Source organism: Kogia breviceps, chromosome 5, assembly GCF_026419965.1.
Source record: "Kogia breviceps isolate mKogBre1 chromosome 5, mKogBre1 haplotype 1, whole genome shotgun sequence".
In the NCBI taxonomy this organism is placed as follows: Eukaryota; Metazoa; Chordata; class Mammalia; order Artiodactyla; family Physeteridae; genus Kogia; species Kogia breviceps.
In genome coordinates, this window is record NC_081314.1 from 107,703,294 (window position 1) to 107,728,679 (window position 25,386).

The 25,386-nt window shown below is 35.0% G+C and overlaps 2 protein-coding genes across 4 annotated transcripts in view; one reads left to right on the forward strand and one right to left on the reverse strand.

Moving 5' to 3' along the window:
• ARL13B (ADP ribosylation factor like GTPase 13B) overlaps positions 1–25,386 on the reverse strand; it is a 75,330-nt gene that overhangs the window by 23,762 nt on the left and 26,182 nt on the right. For all 3 annotated transcript variants that reach the window (XM_059063835.2, XM_059063833.2, XM_067034873.1), the window contains one exon: positions 566–671. In XM_059063835.2, coding sequence (XP_058919818.1) covers positions 566–671 — 106 coding nt within the window. The remainder of the gene's footprint in view (positions 1–565; positions 672–25,386) is intronic.
• On the forward strand, positions 5,334–21,871 carry STX19 (syntaxin 19). Its single transcript, XM_067034875.1, has 4 exons — positions 5,334–5,384; positions 5,578–5,628; positions 14,183–14,255; positions 17,422–21,871. Exon 4 carries the CDS (start codon positions 17,435–17,437, stop codon positions 18,317–18,319), a length of 885 nt encoding a protein of 294 aa, XP_066890976.1. The 5' UTR covers positions 5,334–5,384; positions 5,578–5,628; positions 14,183–14,255; positions 17,422–17,434; the 3' UTR covers positions 18,320–21,871.

The window sequence follows — 25,386 nt, forward strand, 5'->3', positions numbered from 1 at the left end:
ACCAGAGATCGAACCTGCACCCTTGGCAATGAAAGTGAGGAATCTTAACCACTGGACCGCCGGGCAGTTCCCAGTAACCATCTTTTAAGATCGACAGCCTAACAATCATTTTCTGAAACCAGAATAAATGATTAAATCCTCAGTCCATCTTCTCAAGACTGTATGATAACTCTCCTGATATAATTTTTCAAAATTCATTACAAACTTCTCCTAAGTATAAATTTTGTATGTATACTTTTACCATTTTATAAAATTTATAGCATGACATGTTTGTATAGCTTACAAGTCCTGTCAGCAATGTCTTAAACAAAGAGCAAACCTAAAGTCTTTGAAATCATGAAAGATAGTTTATAGAAGTCAGTAACAACTAAATAGGAAACAAATATCACTGTAATATCAAATGAAGTGAGAACTGTTAAAAAACAGTGAGAACAGGTTAAAAAAATTTTTTTAAACACTAATAAATTATTTTGTTAGCTACCTACCCCCTAATTGCTTATCACCTTTACAAAAACTAAGTTATACTGAACATAATTCATAGGGCAGAAGAACCCGCAAAACTTACTATTTGACATAAGCACTTGTGCTCATTGACCAGTTTTTCCAGAGACAGGCATTCAATCACATCAGCTTCTCCTAAAGCCCCTTCCTTATCTTGTTTATTTGCCAACCTAGAGAGACATAAGTAGTTTTATAGCAAATATATAATCAGACAGCCACTTAAAAGACATTTTGACCATGCTCTTATTCCAAAGTTTTAACCCTACTGATTACAGAACATACTGGTTTTAGAGAGTAGTGTACAATTTATTTCTTCATTTTTCCTTTTTTTTTTGCTGCTAAAGTAAGTTTGTAAGAATTGGCCTATAAAAGGGAAATAAGGTAAAGAGAAGTGTCAAGAAAACAAGCAATAGGTCAACAGGCCAATAAAAAAAGTACAAATAGAAAAAGAAGTGGACTAGTTTCCACAGCACTCAGCCATCAATTCCAACTTTCACAGTAATTATATCCTTCTCTTAAAATACACTGCATCATGATGTAAAGGCTCTTATCCCATGTCCTTTTCTTCTTAAATACAATCTGTATCATGTTTTAAATACCTAAATATTCATTCAGAGTTTGTATTATTTGAGCTCACCTGTATTTCCACTGTGTGAATGTGTCCACATAAATGTGCAATTTACTAGAGAAGTGAGGCCACTTTTATCTAATTTACTTAGCATAGCACTGTGCATAGGAAACCTTACACTCAATTAGGAACAAATTGAGGAACAACAAATAAAAAAAAAAAAACAAGTTTAAAAAAAATAGGAATTACCACAAAATACCACTATTTGCCTATCAGATGGCAGAGGTCAAAAAGTTGAAAAAAACATTGTCTTGGTCAGGGTTTGATATATGTTTCAGGCAAATATACTTTATTTAATAAGTACATAGAAAAATAAATCTAATGAACCCTATTACCTATCTTTAAAAATTACCAGTTTTGTACCATTCTTGCTCATTTACGTATCTTCCACTTCCCCCATCAGTCATATCACATCACCCCATAATTTAAAAATTAAAAAATATTACAATACCACTATCACACCTAAGTTCTTTAAAAAATTAATATTCCTCAATATCTTTTTACAAGTGATATGTCCAAATCCAGATCCAAACCAGATACACATTACTACAATTTATTCTTTTAAGTGCTTTTGAATCAGTATCACCCCAGACACCAACACCTCCCATTCCTGCAACACTATGACCAACACTTCTTTTCCTCCCATGACATCTATCTGTAAAACAAAACAAGTCATTTTTCTATAGAATCTCCCATGTTTAGGATTTGGCTGATATCTTCCTTATGAAGTCTTTTAACATACACACCCTGTATTTCCTGTATGTAGTAGTTAAATATACAGGCTGGATGGCTTTCAAGTTGAAATATTTTGGCAAGTGTATTTCACAGATGCTGCTAGTACTTAGGAGGCATTTAATATCTGAGTGCACCACTTTCAGTGATGGTTAAATGGATCCATGGATTCAGGCTGCAGTCAGCCTGATTTGTCCAAAATAAAGTTTTCCATTAACCTTTCACCTAATGGTTTTAGCAACCATTAATGACCTGTATTTAATACCATTATCATATAAGTGGTTATAAAATCATGACTTTTTTAGTTCTGTATTCCATCTGCATTAACTAGCTGGATTTTTGCTAAAAAGTAAGTTTTCATTAACTACTTGGTGACTCAAGTACAATTCAGAGAAAAGTCAAGATAAATATTTGATCCTTTGCCTTCATTTCCTAATTTTCATAATAATGAACTGATGTCCTATTAACCTCCAAAGGTGATCAAGTTGCTTTCTTTGGTTTGTGGGAGGCATCATTATGGTCTCATGGATTTTTAAAATATATTTGATGTTTCAACTTATTATAGTTATTGTTCTTTTTGAGGCTCAAAATTCCCCATTTTTGGTTAGTGGGAGTCCCTTTTGTGTTGGCTCCTGTTTTCTTTTGGTACAGCTCCAAGAGTCCTTTTATAGCTTCTTTGCCTTTCTGTAAGAAACAATGGCCCGGACCTGAACTCATCCAATTCCCTAAAGAGCCCTGGTTCCTTTTAGTAGGAAGTGGTATTTTAAAGACCACAATCTGGGCACTTCTGGACATTTATCGTTATTGACTTGCCATTGCTTCTAGACCATTTCAGTGGACAAAGCTAGAAAAAATATAGTTTTTAAGAAAGAAAAAATTAAGTCATGAGGTCATACTGATTTTTCCATTTTAAATCAAATATTACCAAGTTTTTACTTAGCTTCTTAATTTGTATCTCTTTTTCCTTATGCTGAAAACTACAGTTCCTAATAATGCCATCGTTAACTATTTGCTCTCTCCTGTGAGTTTCAAAATAATAATACCAACATTATTACTAAAAATAACACTACTAAATGCACATTAAGATCCCTTTGTGGTTATTCTTGTCTATAAGATATATCCCCAAGAGATGCAGTCAAAATACTGATTTTAAAATTACTTGAAGTAATCCTTCTCTGTGCGGTTATGCCACCATCTAGATATATAACTAGGTTCAATTGTTTCAGGCTGCTTTTGTTTTTTAAAGATAGTTTTATTCTTTATGTTAAGATTTAATTTTTAAAAGTTATATGGTTCCAAATTCAAACTATAAAAACAAAATGAAATCAGAAAAAACTATTTTCCCTCTCTATCTCTTTTCCACTATTCTTCCTAGTCTCCTATAGGTAACCATTTTCATTAGTTTTTTTCTTTATTGATTTTTATTATACTATTTTTTAATTGTAGGTGATTTACAATGTTTCAGGTGTACAGCAGTGATTCAGTTATATGTATATATGTGTACATATATATACTTTTTCAGATTCTTTTCCATTATAGTTTATTACAACATATTGAATATACTCCCCTGTGCTATACAGTAGGTCCTTGTTTTTTATCTATTTTATATATAGTAGTATGTATCTATTAATCCCAAATTCCCAATATATCCCTCCCCTCCTTCCTCTTGGCAACCATAAGTTTGTTTTCTATGTCTGTGGGTCTATTTCTGTTTTGTAAATAAGTTCATTTGTATTTCTTTTTAGATTCCACATATAAGTGATATATTTGTCTTTCTCTGACTTACTTCACTTAGTATGATGATCTCTAGGTCCATGGTCCATCCATGTTGCTGCAAATGGCATTATTTCATTTTTTTATGGCCTAATAACATTCTATTATTTATTTTTATATATACATTTACATATATATATATACATACCACATCTTCTTTATCCATTCATCTGTCGATGGACATTTAGGTTTCTTCCATGTCATGGCTATTGTAAATAGCGCTGCTATGAACATTGGGGTGCATATATCTTTTTTTTTTTTGGCCTCTCACTGTTGAGGCCTCTCCCGTTGCGGAGCGCAGGCTCCGGACGCGCAGGCTCAGTGGCCATGGCTCACGGGCCCAGCCGCTCCGCATGTGGAATCCTCACAGACCAGGGCACGAACCCGTGTCCCCTGCTCCAGCAGGCGGACTCTCAACTGCTGCGCCACCAGGGAAGCCCCGCATATATCTTTTTGAATTAGAGTTTTTGGTCTTTTCTGGATATATGCCCCGAAGTGGGATTGCTGGACCATATGGTAACTCTATTTTTAGTTTTTTGAGGAACCTCCATACTGTTCTCCATAGTGGCTGCACCAATTCACATCCACCAACAGTATAAGCAGTTTCATTAGTTTTTAACTCATCCTCCAACTGATTTTTTTTTTAATAATATAAACACGTATATGGGGGAAATGGTATTTTAAAGACCGCAATTTGGGCACTATGGATATTCACTGCTATTGGCTGGTTAAGGGGTGTTTATGTGCATGTATCTCTACCCTCCTGTACTTCCTCGAAAGTTAGATGCACTTTTGTGCATCACCATGCTTTTTTTAAAAACAGTAAATCCTAAAATTACTCTGAAGTAGTATAAAGAAATCTTGCTTATTACTATACTCTTTATTAATGAACAAAATGTTCATTATATAGATGTTTCATCATGGGTTGTTCCCAATGTCTTGATTTTACAAAGAGGTCTGTGAGGAATAAAGTGTGTGAAGATGTTATTTCTTATTTTGGGAACAGACTCCAGGAAGTAGGACTACTAAACCAAAGAATAAATACAGATGTTATTTTGATAGATATTATAGCAATGACCCTCCTCTCACCCTCAAATCATAACAACTCAGGCGGAGAAAAAGGGAATGTAAGAAAATTTAGTTGTGTGAGACAAATTTTATTTCTGACTTTTCCTACAAATATTTCACTCTGGTAAAAATTAATTTCGAATTGTTATATTGATATAATAAATAGCATAACATATAGTGCTGGACAATTTTAGTTTTTGATATTGAAAACTATGAAAGAAACTTAAAAATAGCAGGCATACTAAAAAGAAAGGAAAGGTGGCAGGTTTAAAGACATGAACTCTTTTCTGGCTGCTGTAGTTCTGAAATTTGGTAATTTTCTGAGTTAAGTTCTTGGACTTCCCTAAAATAAGATGGAATTAAATCATTTTTAAAGTAAACTGAACAAAAAGCCTTTACCCAAGGTTCTTTCCATTCCTATTTATTCCAAATTCCATACATTTAGCAAGTTTTCATACCTAAAGAAAACAAAGTAATCTTTGCTTAATTATGAACCCCCTCTTTCGTGAGTAATGTACTTTATGTGTAATATAGGGTTGGAACTACAGAGCCTGTGCCAAGTATTCCATCTTAGGCAGTTTAACAAGGACTTCCTGTTACCAACTAGCTCCACTGAAAACAATCTTCCTTTAATCTAAAGAACACGGAGCTAACAGGCAGAACTGGATTCTCCAGGGGTGAGGTAAGAAATTTGTTCTTCTCATTTGACATTAACAACAAAACGATAACTTTAACTTATTTGACTTCATTATGTGGCTTTCAATTAAGTTAACTAAATGAAAACCATACAGAAATTATCCTGTGAACTATAAGACAGAGACTTAAATAAAATTTGAACAAAATATTACAGACGGTACTCAGTTTTTCTCTCACAGGCAGGACTCCAACTGCGCAGGTGGAAAAGCAACAAAAGGAACAAGACAAAGGTAAACATACCACTCTTTTTTGTACTTTTTAATGTGAGACATCCAGAGACTGAAATCTGTGACATTTAAAAAGAGCCCAACAGATAATTAAAGTTACCTGTTTTGCTCAGATTTGGACCAGGCTACAGGCAGCTGATGTGCTCATATATACTACTGATATGCTGAATGAGATTTGGGTTTAGATTCCTAGAAATAGACCACCATAAACAAAATCAACTTTTTATTTTATGTCCTTTAAAAAAATATCTTTTCATTTTGGAAACACTAGAAAGTCAGACCCTATAAAAACAAACTTAAAATTGTTTCTTCTATAAACAGACTATAATTTTGAAATGTTTCAGCTAGTGTACTGAAAGTACTTAAATTATAAAATTTAATATCAATATTATATTTGATTTGATCATTTAAAAAATTTAAATCAACATCATTTAATGCAACACACATAGGTAGGTCTGATACTTTCAAAATTTAAACAGTGTATAGAGGCTTAACCAAAACATGTTTTATTTTTTGATATTTCTTGAAAGTTATTTTACAATTGTTATGTTAGATTTTAATATATAACCCATTTCAAATCAAAATAATTATTATTAATAAATGTTTTAAGGGAAAACTTGTAAGTTGGCTATGTAATACCTAGAACACATTATATTTGTGGCTATGTAGTTTTAAATTTAATATAAAAATAATTTTACATAAGTACAGCTTGCTTTAATCAGATAAGTGAGAGTTCAAAATTACATGAGTCTTAATATTTAAACAAAAATGGTCTTGTTACATTAAATGAGTTAATTTAACAATTAACTTATTTAGGGGCTTCTCTGGTGGCGCAGCAGTTGAGAGTCCACCTGCCGATGCAGGGGACACGGGTTTGTGCCCCGGTCTGGGAGGATCCCACGTGCCGCGGAGCGGCTGGGCCCGTGAGCCATGGCTGCTGAGCCTGTGCGTCCGGAGCCTGCGCTCTGCAACGGGAGAGGCCACAACAGTGAGAGGCCCGCGTACCGCAAAAACAAATAAACAAACAAAAAACCCAATTAACTTATTTACACTAAACAAAAAACAGAATTTAAAAAGCACTAACAGAATTTAAAAAGCACTGAAAGGCTGATTACAAAAAAAGTCTGATAATTTAAACTTAGAATTTACACAATTTGTAATAATTTTTTTTAAGTTTGTTTTCTTCATTTAAGTAGCCAAAGAGGTGAATATTCCAGTAATAGCTGCTTTCACCTTGAACTAGGGAAGTGTTGCAACATGTCTTCACACACAAAAGCAAAAGAATATTCCATTTTACGTTAAATAAAAACTGGTTACATTTCTTAAAATATTGAATCATTATAGTAACTATAAAAAGAAATGTCTTAGCTAAAAAAATCTATAAATTTATAAAGTATCTATCCCAGGGCATAGTTCTTAAAGCACTAGATAATTTTTATTCAAATATTTCTGTTCCTGGAAATGTTCCCTGTCTATAATAGAGTAGAGAAAGTTTTGAGTCATACAAGTTTACTTTCGTATTTCCCAAAACAAATTGTCAAACTTGATTACTATATTTATAAATTAGTGTTCTTTCTTTTTGCAAATATCACATTTAAGCTCAAAGATACAGTTATTAACAGTAGAATTCAAAACTGTACAGCAAAGCAGTAAGTTAAACATGCTGAAAGACGGCTCACATTTGGATAGAACTCTTCGGATATTAAGAAAATAAATTTAAGGTAGAGAAAAGATTGAATAAAATGGTAGATTCATCAATTTCACTTACCTAAGCAATTAAATGATTTCACAACTATGCACTTAATATTTTATGCCTTCTTGAACTCTGTCTCTTCCAACTTTTCAATTCTAATATGCTTAGATATCTCACTTTGCTTATAATTTATGAAGATATAAGATTAAACAGTTAAATTGGAAATAGTTATACATGTAGCTGTGAGTATGCAACTACTGGAAAATGCAATTTATGTATAGCATGCACCTGAATACCTACATTAGGTCAGTTTCTGCACAGATGAATATAAGGATTTAGGGAACATTCTGAATTATGTTAACTCTGTAAAGATAATCACCTATGACTTTCAGTGAAGATACACAGATACAGAAACTTCTCCTCTTGCTAGAAACGTAGAGAAGTGTTTGATATAATCTTAAGGGGGGAAAAAAAGACAAATTTCTAAACTACATCATTACATGTGAAGTAAGAAAGGGAAATTTCCAGGTGCCAGAAATGAAGAGGGAACACATTCATAGCCAAGGTGGAAAGTAGGAATTAAAGCTAACTCCATGGGCTACAAGAAGAAAACACTTTTATCTTAGAGGCTCGGGTTTAGAGTTTGTTCATAATAGGGAGCTAAAATTGAGTTTCCTATATGAAATAGTGGACCAGAAAAAGAACAGCCTGTATACAGACACAGGAAAATCTCTGTTGGCTTGTCCAGGAGTATAGCAGGGAGTGAGGTATTCACTCAGGGTACAAAATCACTACAGAAAAATCAGGCCCATATTTATATTACCTGGGCTATAGAAATTACTAGAGAAAGATCAGGCCCATACAGTCAGCCCTCTGTACCTGCAGGTTCCACATGCATGGATTCAACCAACCTCAGATGGAAAATACTCAGGAAAAAACCCAGAAAGTTCCAAAAAGCAAAACTTGAAACTTCTACATACCAGCCACTATTTAGATAGCATTTACATTTTATTTACAACCATTTATATACCATGTACATTGTATTAGGTATTATAAGTAATCTAGAGATGATTTAAAGTATACTTTTAAAGTACGTAAAAATATACAGGAGGATGTACATAAGTTATATGCAAATACTGCACCATTTTATATGAGACCTAAGCATCCATGGATTTTGGTCTCTGTGGGGGTCCTGGAACCAATTCCCCACAGATATAGAGGGAAACTGTATTTATACTACCTGGGTTATGATGGGCAAACTCCATGGGGCCCTAGTAGTGACAACCACAAAAACGCGGTTAAGAATGTATGCATAATACAGGACACTCAGGGCATTCTTGTATAATATAATTCCCCACTGAAGATAATCTGCTGACAAAGTTTACTAATATACTTGCCCATCACCAAGAAAAACAATTGGTGGCCACAATAAACAAAGGAATTATTTCTAAGAAACCAGAAATAACCTAATAATGTAAAAGGATCTTGAACATAAATATATTTTAAATGTTCTAAAGAAATAAATGAAGACATACACCAAGATGAACACAGTATAAACTTTACAGCTGATTTTATATAAACATCATTTACTATAATATGCATGCTATGATATATAGCACTGAAAGGAAATCTGACTGTTTTTCCTTTAATATCAGTAACATATAGAGATCTATAGAAAAAAAAAAAAGATTCAGAATATTTACTTTCTTTTTGCTACTAAATTTATTAAGATTAATGAACGTAAAATACATATCAATATATTTTAAAGAGTTCTTTAAAGTATCTTTTATTCAAATATGAAAGTGTGGTATTCCTTCAGGAAACTGTTATCCCAAGAACACAGAAACCCAGGATAAGACCACCTTTATAAGGGAGAGTCAAATATCTTCATTTCCAAAATCAGTGACAGTAAAATTTACCTTCTCAAAAGCACTTTGCAAAAGCATACTGTGCTACAATATCAATTTGAAATATTCTATTTCTTAAAAAAATGTTAAACTATGATGCTTCAGAAAAAGGCTTTTGATAACATTGTTCATTTATGTGTAATTAAAATGAAAAAAAGAAAGACCTAGCTAGCCGTAAGTATATTAGAGGGGGTTGTTTCGGGATTTGTTCCAAGCCATGCAACCAAAGAGAAAGTTAGAGACACTGTAGTTCTTAAGAACTGTGAAATTTTAAAATTGTCAGGCTACTTAGCATTAGATAAGACTTAATTCTCATGAATAAAAAAATCAAAATCTGTTTGGTTTTGATACCTCCCTCATTTCTCATCTGAGCCTCCAATATTATCACTCTTTTCTTTTCCCATATTATGAGGAACACAAGTCAATTAAAAAAAATAGTACAACAAACATCATATCTGCTATATACATTATAGTTGTAAGAATTCATAGTAACAGGTTAGTATATGAATAGGAAACAGAAACCTGTGTACATAAATAGGAATGCAGTGTACCTCACTTCTTGTCTTATCTCATTCTGACTGAGGTACAGCAGAAGAAAATACAAGAATCCCAATCTCTACATGGGGCCAAGGATAGGATTCAAAATTTTTTAGATTTTCCATGACACAGGTGTGTGGGATCAGAATCAATCATTTTTCTTTTTTTCGGGGCGGGGGGGGGTGGCGCGCCACATGGCCTACGGGATCTTATTTCCCTGACCAGGGATCGAACCCATGCCTCCTGCAGTGGAAGTGCCAGGGAAGACCCTGAACTAATACTTTTTCTTTTTCTAAATTGTAAAGTGTTTAATTTGGTCTGATTGTATGAAAAATTCTAATACAGCTGCTAACATAATTATTTTAGATCTAATATACTATATTACCTGCTGCAAGAACTTTTTCTTGCAGCAGAAAATGAAAATGAAAATTAGGCAACTGAAAAACTTAGGTAATAATTTCAAGAAAAATTTAAAAGTTACAAGGTTCTTGATTGGTGTAGTGGTTAAATGGGTCCGTTCGCTTTGTGAAAAATCATCAAATTATACATTTATGTTTTGGGCACTTTCTGTATATGTGTTAATACTTCGGTGAAAAGCTTTCTTAAAATAAAAATATACATCTACTAGCTCTATCCACTGAAAAAGCCTAGATACAGTGAAAAAAATTTTTCTGAGAAAGGAACTATAACCCTAGTGATTCTGGTATATGTAATATGATTCTGGTGTGATTCTGGTATATATAATATGTGATTCTAGTAAATATAGTATTTGGGTAGTCCTAGTAACGTAAACACATAATATTGACTATAACAAAAACTGTGATATAATTACATTGAGAGGAAGAATTTGAGGGAAGGATGGGGGTGTAAGAGAAAGTTAAATCCGAGAATTCCCTGGTGGTCCAGTGGTTAGGACTCCACACTTTCACTGCAAAGGCGCAGGTTCAACCCCTGGTCAGGGAACTGTCCTGCAAGCTGTGTGGTGCAGCCAAAAAAAAAAAAAAAAAAAAAACAAACAAAAAAAAAACACAAAAGTTAAATTCGTATCTTTCATAGCAAAGATTATTTAAAACTGAAAAAAGTGTAAACATCTACATAAGCAAATTATCAAGAAATAGGGAGTTTAAAAGCAACATATAGCTAAGGGGTTGAAAATGACTGCCTTTGGGAATGAGGAACTGGAAATAGAATGTGGTGGGGCAGACAGGAGTCAGCTGTCTATCTTCATAAGCCTTGAAGTGGTCTGACTTCTTAAACTGTGTATCTGTATTAATGATGAAAATAATCACATTAAAAACATTTTTAAAAGAAAAGGCTTTGTTCAAATCATGTGGGGGGGAGGAGGGAAGGAGGAAAGGAAGGAAGGAAGGAAAAGAAAAAGCTTATGGCTATATCAAAAGCAACATGACATCCGTTTTAAACACTTTTGGAGGAATTTATTTTCAGCATCAATATAATAATACCAGAGGGAGCATACAGATAAGGAGGTGATAAACACTAAACCAAACAAAGAACCGTATGGAGCTATTCAAGATAAATCATTAAGCTAACTGACTTTAGTAATTACCTCCCTCTATTCTAGGAAGATTAGTCTTTATCAGAGGCACATAATAAATCATGGGTGGTAATGCTGCTTTCTCAAAATTATCACATGAAAAAAAAGTTTCTACAATCACCTCCCAATGTTTGTAGGTGTTTTAACTTTTTTGATTTTCAATTTCCCCATAAGAAAAATGAGAAATTGATTAGTTAACCTCTAAGGATTATTTTCGGAATCAAATTATAATATTCAATAGATGTGGAAGAAACCACGTTCACCTCTCCTTTGGAGAACAGGTGAGGACTACATATCACTACCATCCTCCTTCAGCTGGTCGAGGAGTTGCAAAGGAAAGTGACACGCATCATTTCAGGCTACAGCATTTTAACGTCTATGGGAGACTCTCCAGTACTTCCAACTGCCCTACCAGCCTACCACATTCAGAAAGGTGGAGCTTAGGTCTCTGAGAAACCAAGATGCGAACCAGTAGCCCCTGCTAACCCAACATGGACATGAAATGTGAACGAAAAATACATCTTTGTGGTTGTAATCCATCAAGATTTGGTGACTGGACATTACTGTGGCATAACCAAGCATATCTTGACTGATAAAAATGGGACCAAGTGGAATTTTTCATAAACTGAATATTTAAAACTCACAAGAAATCCCAACTTAGTTTATAAAGCTAAAAATCTTTACAATTTATCTCTTAAAATCTGAATTTTTATATTAAGGATTATATTAGGTTAATTACAATTAACTAATTAATTATAAATAACTTAATTACATGAAAGTATATATACCTATAAATTAACCTGTTTATTATAATTTAAAAGGTGGGAAAAATATAAAAAATGATAAGATCAAACTTTCTGCATGTTTAATTGGTTGCTCTAGTACTGAAATCTTTCTCAATTAAAATCACTTCGTTTTCACTTTAATAAAGGACTTAAAAAAATAGTATGCTAGGACTTCCCTGGTGGCGCAGTGGTTAAGAATCCACCTGCCAATGCAGGGGACACAGGTTCGAGCCCTGGTCCAGGAAGATCCTACATGCCGCAGAGCAACTAAGCCCATGCGCTACAACTGCTGAGCCTGCACTCTAGAGCCCGCATGTCACAACTACTGAGCCTGCGCCCTAAGAGCCTGCGCTCCGCAACAAGAGAAGCCACCGCAACGAGAAGCCCGTGCACCGCAGCGAAGAGTAGCCCCCGCTCGCCGCAACTAGAGAAAACCCGTGTGCAGCAACAAAGACCCAACACAGCCAAAAATAAAAATTAATAAATAAAATAAATTTATTTTAAAAAATAGTATGCTCACATGGTATTATATATTTTTTCTCTAGTTTGCTTATTTCCTACTTGTAAGGACAAAGGCCAGTAAATACCAATACTTTCCTAGAAGGTACGCCCAACACATAGATCAATATATTCATGTTTTTATATTGATCTAATTTCCTAACACCCAAAGTTTGCAATCTATATTGCCACCTTCTCATAGTCCTCCTTGACTAATCTTCTTTTCACAAATTTTACAGGTTTAATATTATAGCTTATTATGTTTTCCCACAGATCTTAGTAAACCACTGGATCTGGTTAGTTTTGTTCCTAAGGTAAAGAAATTATTCTTTGCAAGTAAGGTAGAATACAGACAATGGAAAGGTGGGGAGACAGAGGGAATGAAATCCCTTCCCTACTTAGAAGTCTCTTATTTGCATAAATTGTACAGACTGAAGCTTTTTTTTTTTACTTTTAATATAGCAAATCAGTGGTAAAATAAAAGACTGCAAGCTATTTGAATTACATTTTTAGATAATTTAACAGCAGAAAACTGTAAGTGCATTACAGGCAACAAAAACTTGCTGTTAAATGTTTCCAACCAGTACTTAAAATGCTCAGCAATACAGGTACACAGCAAATGTCTCTGAGTAGACTGTTAATATCTATAAAAGACTTTTTCCATCAAAAACAGATTTCAAGGTCTTAGTATCCCTTGTGATCTGGCTTCTTTCCCAACCACTTCACTTACCTAATTGCCTCTTCTCAGAACTTATCTGAACTGGTCTCTATAGAGCACCTGATACCACTGAAGAAGGCTTTATAGCACAGTAAAGAGTGAGTCCTTCAAACTAGACTGCCTGAATTTGAATCCCAACTCTACCACGAGCTGATATCTTGGTTAAGTTACTTAAGATCAGGTCTTAATGTCATCATCTCTAAAACGGAGAGCATGGTAATACTTAATTCAGAGTTCTTAAAAGAACATACAACACACTTAGAACAGTGCCTGTCACATATTAAGAACTCAGGAAAATATGAACTATAAAGAGCTCAATATCAGAACTTGAATAAATGAGACTTGTGAAGGTGCTGGGAATACCAGAATGAATAAAGATCCTTGCCCTCATGGAGCTTATATTTGGGGAAGAGAGCAGACAATAAAGTAAGATAAATAAGTAAAATATAGTGAAAAGTGCTAGGAAAAAAACTAAAGCTGGGAAGGGTGGTTGCAGTTCTAGATAGGGTGACCAAGGACAGCCTTACTGAGAGGGTGTCATCTCAGTAAGATTTAAAGAAGTTGGGGGAATAAGACAGCACTCATGGGGAAGAGCATTCCAAACAGAGAAGACAGCAAGTGCCAAAGCCCTAAGGCAGGATCCTGCCAGGTGTGTGTGAAGAATAACCAGGAGCACAGTGTGACTGAGGCAGAGGGAGGGGAAGTTGTAGGAGGCATGGTCAGAAGGGCGAAAGGAGAGGTGGAGAAGTCATATTGGACCTTGTAGGCTCTGGCTTTTCCTCTGAGAGATCACACTAAAGGAGGGCTTTAGGCACAGGAATGACATGATCTGACTTACATTTTAACTCTTGTTTCTGTGTTAAGAAAAGACCAAAGGAGACGGGGATACAAAGGAAGAAACAAGGAGACCATGTAGGAGACTACTACAATAATCCAGGTGAGAAAGGATGGTGACTTGAACCAGGGAGGTGGTTCCTGATGTACCCTGAAAAAGGGATTGACAAGATTCCCTTTTAGTTTGAATATAAGGGTGTGTGGGGGGGGGGGGCGGGGGGAACAGGGACACAAAACAGAGTAGTCACGTAGTCCAGAAAGACTCCAAAGTTTTTGGTAGGGTGACTTGGAAGAAGACTGGAAGAAGAGTCTGGAAGAGGTGCCACTTACTGAGATGGAGCAGCAGTTTGGGAGTTGGAAGATCAGGAAATTATTTTAGACACAGACATTCAAATGGAGCTGTTGAGTAGACAAGTGTTATGAGAACAGTCTAGACTTGAGATATAACTTTGAGTCATCAGCTAACGGACGGCATTTAACACTGTGAGACTGGAAAACAACGGTGGATAAAAAGAGGACTGTGCGTAGAAGCATTCCAGTATTCAGCGGTAGGAAAGACGAGAAGAAACCAGGGAGGAGAAAATGATGAAGGAAGAGCCAAAGAGGCAAGAGGAAAGCCAGGAGAAACACTTAAAAGCGTTTCAAGAAGTAATTGTGGTTAAGTGCTACTGAAGGGTTAAAATCACCAATAAGTCCTATTGATTCTACCTCCAAAATAGATCCCAGATGGTTCCCATTTATTCCATCTAGTTTCTATCCAGATCTCTCCTGGAGGTTATCAGGAAACTATTCTCTATACAGTGATCTTTTAAAAACATAAGTCTTATGTCAATACCCTATTTATCCTTTCACTGTCCGCCACTGCATCTAGAATAAAATCTAAATTCCTTACTTTGACCCACAAGGCCCTTTTTGATCTGATCCCCACCAACCGTCCTGACTTCATTCCTCCAATGTTACTGCCCATATTAATTTCTACCTACATAAGCATTAATTTTATTCTTAAAACATACCAGTCCTATTCACTGGCCTGGCACCCCATCTCCAATACTCAGGAGGCACTTTCTTGGCTCTTCATCTTCTCAACATTTAGGTCTACACTCAAATAGCTCCTTAGAGAGGCCTTGCCTAATTGATCTATCAAGATCTAAAATTATCTCATTTATCTGTTTAATTGTGTATTGTCCATCTCCCCTCAGATACCAATTACTCAAGGACAGGTATTACTGAATACACACTATATATAGCATTTAAAACTTTGCATATAGTAAGCTTCAAAAATTATTTGACAGAATGTCAGTTCTTTAAAACCAAAGGAATATTATCAGGATATTAGTTTAACTTTTTATGTAATACAGGTATCATTTCTACAGTATCCTCGACTGGGTCGTCATTCAAGAACATCTTGAACATCTCTAGTGATGGCAAGGTTTTTATCTCATGAAACAGTTCATTCCATCCTCAGACAGCTCTACTTGTGTGAAAAGTCTTCTTTATACTAAACTGAACCTCACTCCATGTAATTTCCACCCACACTGAGCTTTGGAGTTATGCCAGCTAAGTGTAATCCCTCATATATACAGATCTACACATTTTAGAAAACAGTTGTAGATATTCCCTCGACCTTCTCTTTTTCAGAACAAATATTTCCATTTCTTTCAACAACTCTCCATATACTATGGTCTTCCAATTTCATCCTTTCCATGACAGTTTGGAAATTCCCAATTTGTGGATTTTCATCTCATATTTAACACAGTCCCTCTCCCATCTGCTTTCACTAGCATAGAGTCAGTGGAACAAATATCTTTCTTAGTCAATCTAGACATCACATTATTATGCATGAAAGCATAAGAACTATTCTGAGAGTTCTCATTAAAAGCTCAAAATTAACTAAAATCTCCAGTGATTTTCATAAGCACTGCTATGAACTCAAGGGTCTTCCAGTTTATAGATGTAGAGGTGTTTTCTAAACAACTAGGTGCAATACTTTACATCTATCCAGTTAAACATGTTTTTGTTATTTTAGTATAGTGTTCTGTTCTACTTTAATTTTCAAATCCCAATTCTGTACTTCAACATACTAAAGAACTCTCCAAATTTTGTGCCATCAACATGTTTGATAAGTATGCCTTCTATGACACCCAAATAACTGATAAAAATATTTGCATAAACATATCAAGCACTGAATCCCATAGCATAACAGCATCACATTAGAGACCTTTTTCTCTAATTGATACTATGTGTGGTTCAAAGAGCTACTTGTAACTCCCTAACAGCTTCCTCTTATCCACAAAAATATCATGAAAGGCATTTTAAATGCCTTTCTAAAGTCAAGATGTGCTGTGAAAATAAAGTATTTTATTAACAGGGATTTCTTTTTATTCACTTCATGTATATCACTATAAAATTGTACATCAAATTGATTCCATGAATAACTACCAACACAGCAAACAATGTGTCAATATTATCAGTGTCCCCCAAATAAGATTTTATATATTCTCATGTTTGTAAAAATATCACTTATTATGAATTGACAAAAATTTTTTTCTAACAGTCTGGATATCTTTGCAAAGGAATGCTAATAATGAGAAATCAGCATGATCAAACCAAGAATATGTTTCTATATACATGTAATGGATAAGAAAACAAAGCTATGTCAAATAATGTGTTAGTCAATCCAGAAGCCTGAGAAATTTTGAGATAAATTCAACATTACCTATATTGCTTAAAGCTTCCATATGGAATCTGCCCTGTCACTATACTGGTTTTCGCTGAACTATACACATTTAGCAAAATGAGTATGTTTTTTTGACATTACATAGACAAAATTAACTGGGAACCGTATCTTTAGTAATAAGGACACATTCAGAGTGACCTTTTAATCCTAAAAAGATATGGTCAAATCTTCCATTCTAAGATATAGTTTCCTAAATCAAGAAAAATCTATTCTGTGGCAGTATCGTGACACTGAGAACTTATTTGGGGGCAATTATTTCTCTATCACTGCTTACTCAGCTACTTTACTCAACTGTATGGGACTCATAGAAGCCCTGCATTATGCGAAGTGATTTACAAAATATTTGACATTACTTTTCCTATTTCAGTGATCTTTATGAGGAAATTCTTATTGATTTTTCTAATTTTTAGTCATCTTTTCAGAAAACTAGGAGGATTTTTCCTGAGAGATAGACATAGCTATGTAAAGCCAACTGCTACTGGGGGGAAATACCAAATTTTTCTTTGTTCAACACAATCATTCTTGCTTTTAGGAGGACAGGGAAGATGAAAGACCGACTTCAAGAACTAAAGCAAAGAACAAAGGAAATTGAGCTCTCTAGAGACAAGAATGTGTTGACTACAGAAGCAGAGGAACAAGGGGTGTTTCTGCAGCAAGCTGTTATTTATGAAAGAGAGCCTGTAGCTGAGAGACACCTACATGAGATACAAAAACTACAGGAGAGTATTAACAACTTGACAGGTGATGTTCAAAAATTGGGGCAGCAACAGAAAAGTCTGGTGGCTTCTATGAGAAGGTTTAGTCTACTTAAGAGAGAGTCTAGCATTACAAAAGAGATAAAAGTCCAAGCAGAACACATTAATAGACGTTTGGATGATTTAGTAAAAGAAGTTAAAAAGTCAGAGGATGAAAACGGTCCATCATCAGCGGTCACAAGGATACTTAAATCTCAACATGCTGCGATGTTCCGCCATTTTCAGCAAACTATGTTTATATACAATGACACAATAGCAGCAAAGCAAGAGAAGTGCAGGACATTTATTTTCCGTCAGCTTGAAGTTGCTGGAAAAGAAGTGCTGGAAGAAGAGGTAAATGATATGCTTCATCAAGGAAAATGGGAAGTTTTTAATGAAAGCTTACTTCGTGAAATCAGTATCACTAAAGCACAACTCTCAGAGATGGAACAGAGACACAAAGAACTAGTTAATTTGGAGAACCAAATAAAGGATTTAAGGGACCTTTTCATTCAGATATCTCTTTTAGTAGAGGAACAGGGAGAAAGCATCAACAATATTGAAATGATAGTGAATGGCACAAAAGAGTATGTTAACACTACTAAAGAAAAATTTGGACTAGCTGTAAAATACAAAAAAAGAAATCCTTGCAGGGTATTGTGTTGCTGGTGTTGTCCATGCTGTGGCTCAAAATAAAGAAGCTATTTTAGAAATTTCTCCAGCTTTAGAATGAAGGATGTCCCATAATTTAGTGTCTTGTATCATTTTTCTTCATTTCATAGAGCCATTCACATACTTTCATCATTATTAAGTATAATTTTCCCCTTTCGCCCTTACCCACTAGAGTTACAGAAATTTCTAAAGCAAATGACATAAAACAAGTCTTCATTTATTAAACTAAAAATAGCATATTAGCTTTAAACTCATGGGTTAACTATTGAAAACGAGGTAAATGATCTTCTTAAGTTTCTAGACAGGTATCAAGCTCTATTACATATTTTTGTAACTTCCAACGCCTTAACAAGATGAATGTCAGTAGGTGGCAACTACTTAAACAATGCTTTAAGTTCATTTAAGAGCATTTTGGTAGTTAAGAATTGTATAAGACAAAACTTCAAGTGGCGCTCTATTAAAGCCAAATCAAACTAGAAGCTGCATCAAATCTTGTATGTTCAGACAGGTCAGTTAACTCAGTGGTCAACAAATCCTAGGAAAACCCAAACTATGTACTTAATGAAGAGTCTAGTTGGTAACTAGGAGCTGATTCTAGCTTAAGGCCTAAAAAGCTAAGTTAAGTCACTGTCTTCCTGAACTTGGGTCCATTCAGGACACTGTATTACAGATTAAGAGGGTTGGCAAATAAAGTAAAAAATAAAAGGCAATTGTATGCTTGGAAGTTTCTCCATCACTTTATTGTGAAGCCAGGCAATAGACTATGGGCTTGGGACACAGTCTGAACTCATATGGGGATAGAGTTTTGGAACTAACAATCTAGTGGAGAAAGCATGTAACAAATAGAAATATTAGACAATGTTAAGTTCTTGGCAGAGATTTAAAATAAGCGTGATAAGATATTGTCAGAGTGGCTTCTTTTGGCTGGGTGGTAAATATAGGCCTCTCTAAAAGGTAACATAAGTGAAGATCTGAGTGATGAGGACAAGGGAAGCACATATTCCAGGCATATGAAACAAATAGTACAAAGACCCTGAGGAGGGTATAACTTACTCCGTTCAAAGAAGAATGAGCAGTACAGTTGTATCATAGTGGGAAAAGAGCAGTGAGGTAAAAGATGAGGTTAAGAAAGGTCAGCAGGGGCTAGATGTAAAGCTCTGTAAGTCTGAAGTTTACAGCAAGTGTAATAAAGGCAAAGCTGTTTTTTGGCCTGGGAGTAATGTTATGTAATTTATATTTGGGAAAAAATCATCCTGTCTACTGTACGGAGAACGGGTCAAAATGGATTTGGGGCAGGTGAGTAGAGGACAAGCATATAGGTATAGAAAACAATTAGAAGGCTAATGCAATAGTCCCAGTTAAGAGATGATGGAGGCTTGAGCTAGGATGAGAGTGGTGGTGGTGATGGTGGTAGCAGCAGTACTAATACTCAAGACTAATAAAAAAACATACTTGCTATGTCCCAGCATTGTTCTAATAATTTTACAATTTTACCAACAAGAATACTGAAGTACAGCTAGGTTAAGTAACCTGACTCAGGTCACAGAAATTGTACACAGAGAACTGGTATTTGAACCTAGGCAATTTGATTCCAGAACCAGTTCTTAACTACTATATACCAAGTTGTAGTGATGGAAAAAAAAAATTAGACTAAAATGTGATAGATTTAAGAGGTAGAATCTACAGGATACTGATTAGATTATGATAGCTTTTACTGAGATGGGAAAAGACAGAGATGAAGGTTTCAACACTAGGGGTGAGAAGGAAATAAAGAAATTCTGTTTTGGCCAATAGAATCTGAGATGACCATAAAATGTCAAAGTGGAGGTTTCTAAGATATTAGCTATATCAGTAGGAACTCTTGGGAGATGTCAAAGCTATAGATTTGGGTCATCTGAGTATAAACAATATTTAAGGTCTCAAAAGTATCTAGATGCAAAAAACTGGAAGCCCAGAAAAGAGCCTAGGATATTCTAAAATTTAGACTTAAAGCAGAAGAGGAGTTAACAAAAAAGACTAAGAAGGAACCATCGATGAAGTAGGAGGAAAATCAAGAAAAGTATGCTGTAATGCAAAAGTGCTAAAAGGAAAACAAAGTTGAGGAAATAGTCAATTTTAGGTAAAATAAGAACAGCAAAGTGACAATGGATTTGGCAACATGGAGATAACTGACTCCAACAAGAGCAGTTTCAAGGAATTGTAGGAATGAAAGCACAAATGGAGCATGTTGAAGAAAGAATGTGATATAAATAAGTACAGAATCCACTACAGACAATTCTTTCCAGAATTTTGAATAGGATACTATAAAAAGGAGTCAACATGCGGAGAGAGATGTAGAGCCAAAGGATTCCACAATACTTGAAGAAACAAAAGAGCACATTCTGCTGATGGGAATAATCCAGACAGAGAAACTCGATATAAGAAAGGGGAGGAATAATATATTGGGTTGGCCAAAAAGTTGCTTCCATTTTAAAGTAAAAATCAAAGACACACTTTTCATTTTTACCAAGGAATTTATTGAACAACATATTCACCGTTTTGTTCCACTACCTTCTGCCATGTTTCAGGCAACTTCATAATTCCATCTTCCCAAAACTTTTTATCATTTTGAGCAAAGAACTGTTCCAGGTACCTTTTATAGTCTTCCAGGGAATTGAAATTTTTTCCATTGAAAGAATTTTGTAAAGATCTAAATAAATGGAAATCCGAAGTGCAATGTCTGGTGAATATGGCGGATGAATCAGAACTTCCTGGCCAGGCTGTAACAGTTTTTGCCTGGTCATCAAAGAAATATGTGGTCTTGCATTATCCTGATGGAAGATTATGCGTTTTCTGTTGACTAATTCTGGACACTTTTGGTCGAGTGCTGCTTTCAGTTGGTCTAATTGGGAGCAGCACTTGTTGGAATTAATCATCTGGTTTTCCAGAAGGAGCTCATAATAGAAGACTCCCTTCCAATTCCACCATATACACAACCATCACCCTCTTTGGATGAAGACCAGCCTTTGGTTTGGTTTGTGGTGGTTCATTTCGCTTGCCCCACGAACTCTTCCATTCCACATTATTGTACAGTATCCACTTTTCATCACCTGTCACAATTTGTTTTAAAAACAGAACGTTTTCGTTACGTTTAAGTAGAGAATCACATGCGGAAATATGGTCAAGAAAGTTATTTTCGCTTAACTTAAGTGGAACCCAAACATCAAAGCGATTAACATAACCAAGCTGGTGCAAATGATTTCAATGCTTGATTTGGATATTTGGAGTATGTCGGCTGTCTCCCGAGTGGTATAATGTTGGTTGTTCTCAATTAATGTCTCGATTTGATCACTATCAACTTCAACTGGTCTACCCAATGGCGGAGCATCGTCCAGCAAGAAATCTCCAGCACCAAACTTCACAAACCACTTCTGACACGTTTGATCAGTCACAGCACCTTCTCCATACACTGAACAAATCTTTTTTTGCGTTTCGGTTGCGTTTTTACCTTTCTTGAAATAACAAAGCATAATACGCTGAAAATGTTGCTTTTTTCCTTCCGTCTTCAATATTAAAATGGCTACACAAAAATTCACCAATTTTGATAAGTTTTTTTTAAAATGCACGCTGATATGACAGCTGTCACACACAATCTAACAAAATTGTTTCGAATGAAGTTAAAGACAACCAAGCACTACTAGAGCCATCTTACGTAAAAAACCGCAAGAACATTTTGGCCAACCCAATACAATAGTAGAAAGGGGTGGGATCTTGGACAGGAGCAGAAACACTTCTTCCATATTACAGGAGGGAAGACAAAGGAATAAAAGCAGATAACAGCAAATTTGGTGGTGGGAAAATGAGAGAATTCTTATGTGAACAGGAATATGACTACATATGTGTATATATATATCTCCTAACACTATTAAATAATTTTTAACTTATAAAATATAAAGAAATTGAAGAGTTTTCTACTGTGTCAGTTACAAGCATTACCGGAGAAAAAGATGTTTCCCATAGGTCAGCTTCAAATGTTTAAGGAACATTATAAAAAAAGATAAATTTAAAACTAGTGATAAACTCTCCAGCTAAATCAGGTGGTGAGAGATATTTCTTCTGCCCCTTCTAAACTTGTGCTATATCCTTTAATGTAGTGCCTTACTGATACTTGTTTATAATTGTTCCCAAATTGTTTATCATGAAAACTGAAAATCTCAAGTACTATTTAATATTCATTAGCATAATTATATCCAGATGGGTTCAGAAAATAGTAATTTTCTAGTAGCAGTTATATCTAAACATACTGCTTTTAAGGCAAGACTTAATCACAGAAAGATTCATAGCAGAGCAATATATCACACAGTTTTCATTGTTATATTTCAAATGCACCCTAACCTAAGCAACATAAACATATTTAACTAATTAGCTGCTGAACATTTTGTTTATTCACACACAATAGGCACTAAAAGTAGCCATTTTTTCCCTTAAAATCATTACCTTAAAACAAAAAATTCTTAAGCACTGGAGGCACACTATTAGGAATCTACTGGTTCAGAAAGTATGCAATAATTATTTTGAGCACTTGGGCTCCTATTCTTACCCACTAAACCATGTCATTTTCTGTAATGAAAAGCTTCATGTAGCTTGAATTCACATATGACACTTTAAAACTAGATCTCTTAATTCATCTCTACCTAGACACAGCATATATCATCAATAGTAACTATTCATATCCACCATCACATGCACAGAAAACTAGTAAAGCACTGCACTAGATGCTTTAAATACATTATTTTAGAATTCACATGACAAGACAAGTATTAAAATCCTTATTTACAAGTGGAGACATAGAAGCTCGGGAAGATTAAGTAAGCTACTCAAGGCCTGGCTGACTCCAAAGCCCATGCTTTCCCCTGCACCAGTAGATCTCAATTTCTGCTGTGCGGCAGAGAGATCTAGAGAACCCGTGAAAAAGAAAGAGGCATCCTTGGCCCCACCCTAAAAAATACAGCAGGTCTGGTCTGATGCTGATACAGGTGATCTCTGGATAACATCTTGCCGCCTAACGACACTGTCGACAGGTTTTTCTTCGTTATTTTGTTTTACAATAGAGCGTATCGGACAGGGGAGGGAAAGGATGGGAACCTCTACAGGCTCTTTGTGCATAAATTACCTAGGAAGTCAACCAGCTGAGAAGCTTTACTGTAAACTACAGCTGCTATTAGTGAAGCTGGATGCCATTACAGACAAAAGGAAGCCCTCAGTAAGGAAATATAGAGGTGAGTCAACAGTATAACTAAATAAAGCTGATGAAGATGACAGCTTGGTAAGTTTGCGCTGAAAGAAAAGAAATCTTAAGCCAATGGACCCTATAAATAAAGTGAGTAGGGGTTTCAGATGGTAAAAATAGTAAGTTAAGGGACCCACCACTACAAGGATCAAGTGATTAAGTGACATAGGTAGTCCATACTTCCATATTTATGGGTTTCCAGAATTCTAAAAAGGGCCCACGTCCTCCTATTTCTTATTGAAATGTCTGACTTATGAAAGTACATTTGACTCAAATTCTAAGAACAGTTATTAGGATAACCCATAACCTAATTAACTTCTCTTGGGCACTTATAAGAAAGAATATGACTCAAAGAAACTTGCAAACTAACAGCTTCCTGTAATACTGTCTAGAAGAAAGGTGAGTCAAATAGGCATACAGAGGGTGGAGACAAAAGTCTGATATCAATAAAAAAAATTATCAATAATAAAACCCTGCTTATTATTTCTAATATAAAAACTCACTGCCATGTTTTTTGTAACCTCTTTGGTCATGAAATCCTTTAGGAATTTGATGAGAGCTAGAATCTGCTCCCAAGAAAAATGCACATGAACTCAGAATTGTGTAAGTGATTTCAGAGGGTCTTGGGAAGCCACCCATGGTGCAAAGATCTCCAGGTCAAACATTTTTTTACTGAAATGTTCATAACGTCTAGCCAGATCATATATGAGATATTATGTTTTCTTCCCTGAGTGAAACTCCTATACATTTTTGTTGTGAAGCATCTAATTTGTGAGGTCTGACCAAAAGTTAAGCTAGGTCATATAACTCCACAGAAAAGCAAACAGTATATAATGAGAAAGTGGCACCACTCCAAGAGTTCAAGTATGCTAACACAAGTAGAATTGTTATTATCCTGGGAGGAAATTTTAGCCTGTGGATCTCCAGAGTTATTTCAGTTATAAGTATTAGGATATTCAACCACAAAAAATGAAGGGTAATTTACAATCGCTCTGAGGGCAACTTTCAAGACTGTACTAGAAAGAAGAGATGCAGAAAGAACATGTGCCTTCTTACATAACATTGGTGTAATCTTGGACTGCTGAAAATTTCAATAGGTTAAGATGTTTAAAATACCTCCTAGCTCAGCCTTTCCACAAGTAATCAACAAATAGTACCTTGTATTATTAATGGAAAATTTCTATGGTGGATGTTGAGCTTAAATTTTGCAATTATTACTGATTTCAGTGCTACTTATAACACTGCAAAAGTTGTTTACTTTTTCTTTTGGAAAGGTCTTCTTTATCTGTCAAGACTATCTAGTATTAGAGCTTTTAATAAATAATTAAATTATAAATGGTTAAAGCAAGAGTATGTATGTAGTGGGGGGGAATGTGAGGGTAGGTAATATAATTCATACCTTAATTAATCAGAGTAGAGGTTCAAGTTAATCTATAGTAGGTAGACATGAGAGAAAAAAGACTTTCTATTCTAGGTAAATAAACAACTCAGCATGATAACAGAGTCAAATATTTGCATGGCATCCATTTTTACTTTCTTTAGAAGGAATACAAATCACTTTTACCTTTTTACCAAAATGGATTCTTGGCATAGACTATACTAAGGTCCACATTATAATACACAGCTGAATACAATCACAGAATTACTATATTTTACAGTTACTTTTATTAAAGAAGAGTCATTTAACCACTAAGTCCAAAGAAGTAAAGTGACTTGTCAGGGTCATAAACAAATACACAACTTTTAGAATCCAGGTTTCAGATTCTCTGTCTTCTCTCTAAACCCATGTTTTTTCACCTTTTCACCACTTATTTCAGAGATT

Bases quoted from the DNA above. Each gene is read 5' to 3' on its own strand.
- STX19 (XM_067034875.1), top strand. From the start codon at position 17,435: ATGAAAGACCGACTTCAAGAACTAAAGCAAAGAACAAAGGAAATTGAG.